General features: G+C 44.7%; 1 protein-coding gene across 5 annotated transcripts in view; it reads left to right on the forward strand.

Annotated features, from left to right (window-relative positions):
* The window catches only part of DPP3 (dipeptidyl peptidase 3), a 38222-nt gene extending 25608 nt beyond the window's left edge, over positions 1 to 12614 (forward strand). For 4 of the 5 annotated variants that reach the window (XM_039244862.1, XM_039244864.1, XM_039244865.1 and 1 more), the window contains exons 16-18: positions 208 to 387; positions 8786 to 8948; positions 12096 to 12614. In XM_039244862.1, the coding sequence (XP_039100793.1) occupies positions 208 to 387; positions 8786 to 8948; positions 12096 to 12268 (516 nt within the window). In that variant the 3' untranslated portion in view covers positions 12269 to 12614. The remainder of the gene's footprint in view (positions 1 to 207; positions 388 to 8785; positions 8949 to 12095) is intronic. The other variant, XM_039244863.1, reaches the window with a different exon arrangement.
* Positions 12615 to 12859: the final 245 nt, after the last annotated feature.

A 12859-nucleotide genomic window follows, 5' to 3' on the forward strand; every position in this document is an offset into this window, starting at 1 on the left:
TCTCCTGGGGCAGCCTGTCTTCCCTTGTGAGCAGGGAGGGAGCGTTTCAGGGAAGAGGAATAGGCAGACAAAGACCCACGGAATGAGGGAGAATACAATGGTAAGAATAATTGACAGTTAATGAGCACGTGCTGTATATTAGGCTCAAGCTCTTGATATGTCTTCAGTCAGGGCTGCAAATGATTCCTTTCTTCTTGGCTCTGGCAGGCCCACATGCAGGCCCGGTTTGTGATCCTGAGGGTCTTGCTGGAGGCTGGCGAGGGACTCGTTACTGTCACTCCCACCACAGGCACTGATGGGCGGCCGGATGCCCGGGTCCACCTTGACCGCAACAAGATCCGGCCTGTGGGCAAGCCTGCCCTGGAGAGGTTCCTCAGGAAGCTTCAGGTAAGCTGGCGGGTGGGGGGGGGTGTCTTAGTCTCTAGCACTGCCCTGTAGCCCCCTGATCATCCATTTATTTATTTATTTGTCTTTATTTATTTATTCATTCATTTGACAAGTCTGTATGCCAAGTGTTAGCACATGCCAGGCACTGAGATGAAGGGAAGTCTTATTACTAGGAAGGGAAACAATAAACATGAAAACAATAAGTGATTGAGATCATTTCAAATCACAACAAGAGCTGTAAAGGCAGTAAAACTTGGTGATGCAATAACCAGTGAGACTGGAGGGGAAAGGGAGGCAGATCGCCCTGAGCCTGGGTGGTCAAGGAAGACTTCTTGGAGGAGATGGTATTTCAGCCAAAACTTGAGTGGCAAAGGAGGAACCAGCTATGAGAATATGTGAGAGCAGAAGAAACAGAAAACACAAAGTCTGGTTTGGGGATTGGAATGAGCTTTGTGGGTTGTGGGACAGAAGGAGGCCTGGAGCTTAGCAGGGAAAGCCTGGCTACCCTGTCACGTGGGGATGTTTAGAGCCGGGACCTTTAGGGGTTCTGATGTCAGTATTAACCAGCTGTGTGATTGGGCCCACATACTCTGCCTTGCTGGGCACCACTTTTCTCATCTGTTAAATGGGATACATCCCCTGCCTCACCTGGCAGGAATCACATGAAACAACATGCTGAGCAGATAGAATGTCCTGTTCTCCAAGCCAGCGTGACATTAGGTGTGGTCCATGGATTAACAGCACCAGCATCACCCAGGAGCAGGCTACAGATGCAGATTCCTGGGCACACTCCAGATCTGATTCAGAAATTGTGAGAGCAGGGCCAAGGAATATGCATGTCTGCCTGCCTGCTAGTTGAGTCTGACACTCAGCAAAGTTTAAGGATCAGTGAAGGCTCACTCTTCATGCTGCACCCCCTTCCACTGGAACTGGATCCTTCCCGCTTGTTCAACCAATAGAAGGCCCAGCTTTTCAAAGCTGCAAATATCTCCATGATTATACTCCTGCCTATTTCCAGAAAGACATTTAAAAAAAATGTTTTTAATGTTTTATTTATTTCTGAGAGAGAGAGACAGCGTGAGCAGGAGAGGGTCAGAGAGAGAGGGAGACAGAATCCGAAGCAGGCTCCAGGCTCTGAGCTGGCTGTCAGCACAAAGCCCGACGTGGGGCTCGAACCCATGAACCGTGAGATCATGACCTGAGCCGAAGTCAGACGCTCAACTGACTGAGGCACCCAGGCGCCCCCAGAAAGGCATTTTTTAAATAAAAAATATTTGGCCATTACAGGAAAATAAAATTAGAAATTCAAAATCGGTAGATGCAAAATGCAATATGATGTCTTAGATTCTGGAATAGGAGAAGGCCATTAATGGGACAGCTAGTGAAATCTAAATTAAGTCTAGACTTTAGCTGACAGTAATGTACCACTTTTGTACAGTGTTAACCACAGGAGAAACTGGGCAAGGGGCATTGGGAACTCTGTTCTATCTTTGCAACTTTTCTGCGTATCTGAATTATTCGAAAGCAGTTTGTTAAAAAGGAGAAGGAGAAGAAGAAGTCGTTGTCAGTAGATGAAGGAGTCAAATCTGCCAAATCCTAGGCCAATATTGAACTGTGACTGAGTATACGGAACAAGCACAGAGTGTTCCACGCTAGGGACTGAACTAGTTGGATCTCTATATAAGAGGAATCATTCAGCAGGATGGACAGTGACCTCGGCAATAGTTTTACAGAAGAAACAGAATATGGAAGCATTTCTGGTGTGGCTATTTGTTTTATCAGCCCCTTCGTAAATGCCAAGAGCACATCAAGGACAGAGCATCAGGGAAGATGAAGGCGTTTTCATAAGGAGAGGCTTCAGCCAGGGTCACAAACACAGTCCATTCTGACCCACCATGTACTATGAAAATCAGCAAGTTGGGTATAAGTCTGTATTTTGGTCTTCTTGGAAAGACTGGCATCAACAGGCTCAAGTCCCATGGAAACAACTGCCTGAAATTGAGCAGGAGCCACCACAGTTGGGCATTTGGACATGGCATGACTCTCCGGTTTGCCAGGCCTGCTGTCTATTACCTGTACCCGCCTTAGGTTTATGATACCATCTGCCTCGCATTGGCATCTGTGTTACCAGCTCTCCAGTTTAAGCTCATGGGGTCTGACATGTCAGCTTGATGAATGTGTGTTCAGTTCTTCAGTGTACTCAGTACTGTTGGGAAGACAGGCAGACAAGCTATTCTCTTTAACTGATCCCTCGGAGGTCCCCATTGGTTTTCTTTACTCCAGAGCTAGAAACCTTGTAACCCTGGGTCTAAGAGGAGGAGGCTTACCTGGTGAGAAGCCTCGTAGGAGTCCTACTTTGCCACCTGCAAATTGGCAGAAGTAAGGATCAGACCCACAAAATGTCAGAAACTTGGATGTGTATCAAATGGAATTCCAAAAATAAACTATCCAGCCACTGAAACTAAAAATAGGCAGGTTAAACAGGTTTTAGATTCAGCTAAAGATAAAAGAAAATATACACCATGTAGCACAGAGACAAAGATAGAAATTTTAAAAGAGAGGTGTCTTGGTGGCTCAGTCAGTTGAGTGTCCAACTCTTTGGTTTCAGCTCAGGTTGTCTCACAGTTTGTGAGATTGAGCCCTGCATTGGGCTCTGTGCTGAGCATGGAGCCTGCTTGAGATTTTCTCTCTCTCTACTCCCCAGTCCCTTTCTCTCCCTTAAAAAAAAAAATTAAAAAGGAAACAAAAGAAAATTTAAAAGAGAGGTGAAGAGTCATGGAAGACGGTGTGAAAAGGTCTCAGGAAGTAAACTGAAGCTTTAAGAGAAAAGGAGAGAGAGAACGTGGGAGAAGACATATTAGAAGAGATAATGGCTGAGAATTTCCTAGAGCTGATTAAATACCCAATTCATAAATCCATCCATAAAGTTTAAGAGTTCAGGGAGGAGAAGGAAATACACTGAAAATAGAAGGAGTATTTAAGAGTAGACACTCTAGATTAGTCTACTCTTTTTATTTATTTATTTATTTTAAATGTTTTTATTTATTTCTAGGAGAGAGAGAGAGAGACAGCGTGAGCAGGGGAGGGTCAGAGAGAGAGGGAGTCACAGACTCCGAAACAGGCTCCAGGCTCCGAGCTGGCAGTCAGCACAGAGCCCGACGTGGGGCTGGAACCCACGAACTGCGAGATCATGACCTAAGCGAAAGTCGGACGCTTAACTGACTAAGCCACACAGGCGCCCCTAGAGTAGTCTACTCTTAAACACAAATTTCAGAGTAGACACAAAGGAGCTGGAATGCAACTATGGAGAAGACCAAAAAGGCCAAAGTTGATTATTTGAAAAGATAATAAAGTCAAAAAACATTTGACATGATCTGACAAGAAAAAGAGATAAATAAATAAAAGTAGAAATTTTTATTTCTATTTTTGTTATTATCTATACAAAAGTAGAAATTTAAAGGGCATGTAAATACAAATATATCAAAAATTATGGCAATAAAATTCACAACTTTGGTCAAGTGGACAAACTCTTAGAAAAATAAAACATATTGAAGTCCACTCATGAATAGATGATTTGAATGGTCCTTCAGCCATTATAGAAATTAAATCAGTGATGTATAAAGTCTTCATACAAAAAATACTAAGCCCACAGAGTTTTATAGGTGAATCCTTAAGAATAGTCAAGTGACAAATGGTATCAATTTTACATAAACTCTTCCAGATAATGGAAAAAGAGAAATGTTCTGCACTTCATTTTATGATGCTAGTTTGACCTGGATGCCAAAGTCAAAGATAGTTCCAAAAAGGAAAAATGTAAAAATACCAAAATTCTAAACAAAATCCTAGCAGACCAAATCTAGAAAATACCAACTTGAGTTTATCCCAGAAATGCAAGGTTCATTTAGCCTTAGAAAATATATTTGTGAAAATCACATATTAACAAATTAAAAGAGAAAAACCACCATCATCTCAATAAATTTAGAAAAAATTCTTAAAGGGGCGCCTGGGTGGCTTAGTCGGTTAAGCATCCGACTTTCGCTTAGGTCATGATCTCGCGGTTCGTGGGTTCGAGCCCCGCGTCGGGCTCTGTGCTGACTGCCAGCTAAGAGCCTGGAGCCTGTTTCAGTCTGTGACTCCCTCTCTCTCTGACCCTACCCTGCTCACGCTGTCTCTCTCTCTCTCCTAGAAATAAATAAAACATTAAAAAAAAAAATTAAAAAAAAAAAAAAGAAAAAATTCTTAAAAGTCCTTTATATCCATTTATAATTTAAAAAAACTCTTAGAAAACTAAAGAGTTGAAAAGAATTTTCTTAACTGATGAAGAACGTCTCAAGGGTGGCTCAGTCGGTTAAGCATCCGACTTCGGCTCAGGTCATGATCTCACGGTTCATGGGTTCGAGCCCCGCATTGGGCTCTGTGCTGACAGCCATTAAAAAAAAATAGCTGTCATCTGTTGAAATACTACAACACTCCCTTTAAAATCAGAAAGAAGACCAAAATAAAATAAAAATCAGAAAGAAGACAAAAATGCTCTCTATTTCCACTTCTGATCACCAATTTACTGAAGGTCTTAGGTTTTGGAAGGAAACAAGAAGAAAGTAAAGTTTAGGCATTTGAAAGGAAGAAACAAAACTCTTTGTGTTGCAGATTATATGACTAGGCAAGCCAAAAGAATCTACAAATTATTGAAATTAATAAAGAGTTTCACAAGGTTGAATGAAGTCCCAAGAGGGTTTTTCGTGGAACTTGACAAGCTGATTGCAAAACTTAGATGCAAGCATAAATGATCACAGATTAGAGCCAAGACATTCCTTTTTTGTTTTTAATTTTTTTTAATGTTCTTATTTTATTTTGAGAGACAGAGACAGAGAGTGAGCGTGGGAGGGGCAGAGAGAGAGAGAGAGAGAGAATAGAATCTGAAGCAGGCTCCAAGCTCTGAGCTGTCAGCACAGAGCTCGATGCGGGGCTCAAACCTATGGACTGCGAGATCACTATACCTGAGCTGAAGTCAGATGCTTAACTGACTGAGCCACCCAGGCGCCCTGAGCCAAGATATTCCTGAAGCAAAACAGGCTGGGGGACTCATTCCATCAGATACCAAAATTTATTCTAAGATTATTAAGTGTGGCCCTGGGACAGGAATAGACTAATTCTGGTGGAACACCAGGCATTGACTCTGGTATATGACACAAGGGACATTGCAGACCACTGGAGAAGGAAGGGACCACTTAATAAGTCGTGCTGAGACAACACGTTCTTCTTATGGAGAGCCAAACTGGATTTCTACCTTCTGCAATACGTAGTCAATACCACAAGATTAAAGTCTTACATAGGAAAGGCAAAGTTTTAAACTGGCAGAGTTTTAAACTGGGAGAAGAATATCTTTATGAGCTCATAGTGAAGGAGAATTTCTCTAAGCACAAGAAGCACCAGCCATCAAGGAAAAGATCAGTCTCTTTAACTACATTAAAATAGCTTCGGGACCCCTGGGTGGCTCAGTTGGTTAAGCATCTGACTCTTGGTTTCAACTCAGGTCATGATCTCACAGTTAGTGGGTTTGAGCCCTGGATCAGGCTCCACACAGGTAGTGCAGAGCCTGCTTGGGATTCTGTCTCACCCTGTCTCTCTGCCTCTCCTCCCTCTCAAAATAAATAATTAAAAACTTTAAAAAAATACCTTTTATTGGAGCACCTGCCTGGGTAAGTCACTGGAAGGTGAGACTTGATCTCAGGGTTGTAAATTCAAGCCCCATGTTGGGTGTAGAGATTACTTAAAATAAAACCTTTAGGGGTGCCTGTGTGGCTCAGTATGTTAAACGTCTGGCTCTTGATTTTGGCTCAGGTCATAATCTCACAGTTCATGGGATCGAGCCCCGCTGTCTGCACAGAACCTGCTTAGGATTCTCTGTCTCCCTCTCTCTGCCTTTCCATTGCATGCATGCACTCTGTCTCTCTCTCAAAATAAATAAATAAACATTTAAAAATTTAAAAATAAAGTAAAATAAATTTAAATAAAATATTAAATCTTTAAGATTAAATTAAATACCGAATAAAAGGAACACCTAGGTGGCTCAGTCGGTTGAGCATCTGATTTTGGCTCAGGTCATGATCTCTCAATTCGTGGGTTCGAGCCCCATGTTGGGCTGTGCTGATAGCTCAGGGCTTGGAGCCTGCTTTGGATTCTCTGTCTCCCTCTCTCTCTGCCTCTTCCCTGCTCACATTCTGTCTCTCTCAAAAGTAAATAAACATTTTTTAAAATACAAATACAAATAGCTTTTATTCATTAAAAGTTATCATAAACAGGGGTGCTTGGGTGGCTTAGTGGGTTAAGCGTCTCATTTCGGCTCAGGTCATGATCTCATGGTTTGTGTGTTCGAGCCCCGCATCGGGCTCTGTGCTGACAGCCAGCTCAGAGCCTGGAGCCTGTTTCAGATTCTGTGTCTCCCTCTCTCTCTGACCCTCCGCTGCTCACGCTATCTCTCTCTCTCTGAGAAATAAATAAAAACATTAAAAAAAATTTTTTTTAAGTTACCATAAACAATGAGAGAAGATGAGTCTTAAACCAAGATAGGGTATTCACCACATGTGTGGTAACAAAAGGTTAGTATATAAATAAAAAAGAACTTAAAAAAAAAAAAAAAAGAAGGTGAGATATGACAACCCAACACAAAAATGAGCAAAACTCATGAACTGGAGAGGAAAATGAATAATACATCAACTTCTGGGAGGATGTTCAACCTCTCGAGGAATGAGGAAAGCACAGCTTAAACCACTTGAGGTTTATACCACTAGCTTGGCAAAAATGAAGAACTGCTAACACCAGCCTGGTATACCAAGTGGTCAGGACTGCCAGCTGCTGCTTCTGGTACCACTGCCTGGTGCAACAACTTTGGAGAACAAGGTGGTCTGATCTAAGGTTGAGCATTCCCCTGACCTCTAGACAAATGATTCTCCTAGAGAAACCTGCATCTGTTCATCAGGAGATACACAGGGTGTCCACAGTGGTGTCAAATGGCAAATAGCACAAGCTGCCCGTCAGCATGGGATGAGATTAAACTGTGTGTGTTTATAAGTGGAATACTGGAACAGCAGTGAGAACAGTGAACAATAGCTCCATGCATGAACACATATGAATCTCAAACATTAATTAAGCAGACAAAACAAATCACAGGACATAAGCAAAAGTTAAAATAACATGGTTGAGAGCAGAATTCAGGGAACACAGGGAAATGATAAGCACAGAATCGAGGGCCATTTCCTCAGACAGGAAGCCCCAGGATGTAGTCAAGAAGGGAGCTAAACTAACTTGGGGTTCCTGACTGGGACAGTCGGCTAGAGCATGTGACTCTTAACATCATGAGTTAGCTCCGTGTTGGGCATGGAGTCTACTTAATTAAAAAAAAATTGAAGGCATCTGAGCGGCTTAGTCGGTTGGGTATCCAACTTTAGCTCAGGTCATGATCTCGCAGTTCGTGGGTTTAAGCCCCACATTGGGCCCCATGTTGACAGCTCAGCCTGGAGCCTACTTCACATTCTGTGTCTCCCTCTCTTTCTTTGGCCCTCCCCCACTCACACTCTGTCTCTCTCTTAAAAATAAACAAAAAAAATGTTTTTGGTGTAGAGGCACCTGCGTGGCTCAGTCAGTAAAGCGTCTGACTCTTGATTTCAGCTCAGGTCATGATCTTATGGTTCATGGGTTTGAGCCCTGTATCAGGCTCCACACTGATGGTGCAGAGCCTGCTTGGAATTCTCTCTTTCTCCCTCCTCTGCTCCTCCCCTGCTTATACACATGCTCTCTCTCCTTCTCTCTATATCTCTCTCTCAAAAATAAATACTTTTTAGAAAATTTAATTTGTTTAACTTTTTTTCTCTTTTTTTACATTTATTTATTTTTGAGAGACAGAACACAAGTAAGCACAGAGCCCGACGCGGGCCTCAAACTCACAAACTGTGAGATCATGACCTGAGCCACCCAGGCGCCCCCCGAATTTAATTTTTTTAAAAAGGAAGGTGCTAAGTCAAGCTGGCTTTGGGTTGCATGGGTGTCTTATTATTTTTTATAACCTGTGTATTGCATTCTTTATAACCCATTCATTATAGCATAATATATATACTATATATTTTCATATATGAAATTAAAAAAAAAAAAGGTGATGGTAATGCTCTCTCTGTCTTCAGCTCAAATGAGACAACCAAATGAGAAACACTAGCTTCGCTTTACTGGGCACTTACTACGAGCTGAGCCCTTGATCTACATTTCTCACATATTCAGCACAGTAACACCACGAGAGAGCAGATACCGTCCAGGCCTGGGCACAATTGGCTGCGGCCCCTGGCAAAGCCCCATGGATGCAGGGGGGTGCCTGTCCTAGGCACTGATTCTTCCTGCCTTCCCACAGGTGTTGAAGTCCACGGGAGATGTGGCCGGAGGCCGGGCCCTGTATGAGGGGTACGCGGCCGTCACTGACGCGCCCCCTGAGTGCTTCCTTACTCTGAGGGATACAGTGCTGCTCCGCAAGGAATCTCGGAAGCTCATCGTTCAGCCCAACACTCATCTTGAAGGTAACAGACTGCTGGCCTCTATTGATGGGGGGGATGGGGGGCAGGGGGCCATTTAGGGCCCCATGAGAGATAAAGGAGGCCTGGAACCAATTCCTGGGCTCAGGAAAGGCTACCTGAGGTGACTCCTGCCTCTCTCCCTCCTGCCATGGTCTTCCCCCTGCCAAACACCAGCCCAGAACCTCAGCATCTACCACCTCCCCCTCCTACACACTGGGTTGTGCTGCTTATAAGACAGTGACTGGAGGTTTGAGGGGGGCCTGCAGGGCAGGGCTAGTGGAACGGACAGACTCCAGGCTTATGGGGAGGCCAGGAACGGTCCTGGAGATCAGGCCTGTCGGTGCCTGGGGATGAGGAGAGGTCAGGGCAGGCAGTGAGTTGGAGCCCCACAGGCTGGTGGAACCCTAGGGACAATGCGACTCTGTAGAGCCCAGCAGAGAGATGAGCAGCCCCGGGCTCCCTCTCCCTCCTCAAATGGTAGTTCTGTTTCCAAAAGCCTTGACCCTGTCTGCCCTGCACTTAGACCTGTTGTATTAGAGGCCCCGGGGGTCCCAGCCCCCTGCTGCATTCACTTTCCTCTCATCTCCGGACTCCTCTTTCCTGACCCCTGTCACAGGAGGGATCTAAGCAGAGGTGGTGCCGTGCAGTGGTTAGAGCATGAGCTTTGGAGATGTTCCTGTGACCTTGGCCTAATCACTTAACCTCTCTTGGCTTGAGTGTCATAAAAACAGTGCTGACTGCGTGCTGACACTGTAGCAAAACTAAATTAAGTACTTCCTTCAAGCTCTTAGTTCTTTCCATGGATTAACCCTTTAAATCCTCACCTTAGGGGCACCTGGCTGGCTCTTGAGATCGTGAGTTCAAGCCCCACCTTAGGCATAGGGCTTACTTAAAAAATAAAGGGGCACCTGGGTGGCTCAGTTGGTTAAGCGTCCGACTTCAGCTCAGGTCATGTCTCACGGTTTGTGAGTTCAAGCCCCATGTCGGGCTCTGTGCTGACAGCTAGAAGCTTGGAGCCTGCTTCAGACTCTGTGTCTCCCCCTCTTCCTGCCTCTCCCATGCTCATACTCTGTCTCTCTCTGTCAATAATAAATAAACATTAAAAAATTTAAAAAAATAAAATAAAAATAAGTCCTCACACCATAACCCAATGAGGTAGGTGTTCTCCCCCATTTTACAGTTAAGAAGATAAGCCCAGAGACTAAATTGCTCAAGGCTTACAGGTCTTTATTGGGGGAACCAAAAGTCAAATTAAGAGTGCTCTCTTCTCTACCATCGTCATGGGCAGTTGCAGTTGTGAGAGCTAAATGAGATAACTGCCTCCTGGCAAGGAAAACACCTTTAAGAGGCTCATTTCCAACTCTTTACACTGCACTCCAGAGGCTCTAGGGGACTTGGCCCTGACCCCTAGCAGGGCTCAGAGAGCCTTCTTCCCTGACTCACTGGCCTCCAGGTACATGGCCTTTCCATTTCTCCAGCCCCCTGAGCTTGCCCCGCTGCCATAGCCTTTGCACTCAATGTTTCCTCTGCTGGGCACAGTCCTCCCTGATCTTTGGTTAGTCCTTCTCGTCATTTTGGTCTCTGTTAAAATGGCACCTCTTGGGAGAGGCTGTCCCTGACCCCTCAACCTAAAGTAATCCCTTCATGCACTGTCCCACTCTGCTGTTTTCCTGTCTGCCTTGCTTCTGTCGGCAGGAATGGCACATCCCCAGCAAGTAGCTAGTGTAGGGCCCGGCACACAGCAGCTGCCCAGTGCATGTCCAATGAGTAGATGGACATATCATGCCGGACACATGATAAGAGCTCATTACAACATCGTTGCTCTGGTTGTCCCGCCTTGGGGATGGAGAGATGAATCAGACCTAGGCCCTTGTCTCAAGGAGTTCACAGTCCATTAGGAATAAGACCTAGAGAGAAATGATCGCACGCAGGGAGTGTTAATAAGCACCCAAGAGGCCCAAACAGTGGTCTGAACACTTAGAGAAGGGAAGATCACATTCACCTTCAGGGGAATCGGTGAAGGTTCTGGGGAGTAAATGGTTAAACTAAGCTGAAAGAGTAGGTTGGATTTTCAAAGCTATGGTGTTGGTGGTGGTGGTGGTGGTGGTGTGATAATGATGATGATGATGATGGCGGTGGTGACTAACTTTTGAGGATTTTCATGTGGTAGTCACTGGGTAAAAACTTTCTGTGATTAACTCCCAGCAACCCAGTGAGGAAGTTATTACTCCTATTGAGACACAGAGGAGCTGTGTATTTGTCTGAGGTCAATAATTAGTGGGTGGCAGAACTAGGATTTGAACATGGGCTGTCTAAACCCAAAGCCTGTGGTCTTAGCTACATGCACCCCGCAATGCCACGAGAGCACAAGGTTCTATGAGTGGTAAAGCAGTGGAAGTATGATAGAGGGAGATGCTTCCCGTGAGTATTCAGGGGACCCTCAGAAGAGCCCATGAGTTAAGTGGGTGTCCTTTTAACTCTGATGGGTGCTCAGAGATACTGATGCTAGTGATACCTAGCACCTGTTGAGCATTCACTCCATGCATCATCATATTTATTTATTTTAGAGAGAGAATACACAAGTTGGGGAGAGGAGGAGAGAGAATCTTAAGCAGGCTCCATGGTCAGCATGGAGCCCGATGCAGGACTCAATCCCATGACCCTGGGATCATGACCCAAGCAGAGTCAGATGCTCAACTGACTGAGCCACCCAGGCACCCTGTGCATTATTGTATTTAATCACCATAGCTTCTTGACAGAAGAGGTACTATGCTCACCCCCACTTTATAGATAAGGAAACTGAGGCTTGGAGAGGTTGTGAAATTTGCCCAAGGTCCCACAGTAGTCAGAGATGAAGTAATTGCTGGACTGTAAGCTCTTAGAAGCCAAGGACTGTCTGTTTAACCTAAGATGGCACCAGAGTATATACTTATTAAGTGAATGAATGAATGAGTGAATGAATGCAGCAGTTTATTGACTACTCCCTCTTTAACGCTTCCTTCTTCATAGAGTTATTATAAGGATTAAATTAGATAATAAAACACTGAGCACAATTTTTGGAACATGGTAACCACCTGCTTCTATGATTATGATTACCTGCTTCCCTATTAAGAACTTTCCCTGTTGCTGTTTTTTTTTCCTCCTCCCCAGGCTCAGAAGTGCAACTTCTTGAGTATGAGGCCTCAGCTGCTGGCCTCATCAGATCCTTCTCTGAGCGCTTCCCAGAGGATGGGCCCGAGTTGGAGGAGATCCTCACCCAGCTGGCCGTAGCTGATGCCCGGTTCTGGAAGTCCTCCAGTGAGGCCCCATCTAGCCAGGCTTGAGACCGATTTATGCAACTCCTCCCTCAACTCCATCAAACCATGAGTATGCTAGGGGAGGGGCGGGAGCTCAGACCTTGGTGCTACCTCACCCGAGGGTGGTGACACTAACCCCTTCCATTTGTCAGCACTTTCCAGTTTACCAAGTGCTTCTCCTGTGTTATTTGATCTGCACTGCCCTTGGTAGAGTGGGCAAGGCCAGGCTCCTTATCCTGCTTCCCAGGTGAGGGAATGAAGTTCTGAGAAGTGACCTGTCTAGATCCTGCAGGACTCAAAACCTCTCCCAACCAGTGCTCTTCATGTATTACTTTTATAACCAGAAAAATAAATATCAGAAACAACCACCATCCTTGCGTTTGCCTCGCTTCTCATTTGCGTCCAGCAGGGTGATGGGATCCTTGGGGAAAGGAAGGAAGGTCAGTTTTAGGCTCCTCTCTACAACAGGATTTTGATATAGGAACATAGAACAATTTTTGTGCTCCTCCTTTGTGGTATTTCCTGTATTTTAAAATATTCCAGAAGACTAAAAACTATAGAATCTCTCAACTTCAATCAATCCTAGGATTTAATCTCTTAACCCTGTGTTTCGTGTCT

This window comes from Hyaena hyaena, unplaced genomic scaffold (genome assembly GCF_003009895.1).
Source record: "Hyaena hyaena isolate Hyena2069 unplaced genomic scaffold, ASM300989v1 scaffold_248, whole genome shotgun sequence".
In the NCBI taxonomy this organism is placed as follows: Eukaryota; Metazoa; Chordata; class Mammalia; order Carnivora; family Hyaenidae; genus Hyaena; species Hyaena hyaena.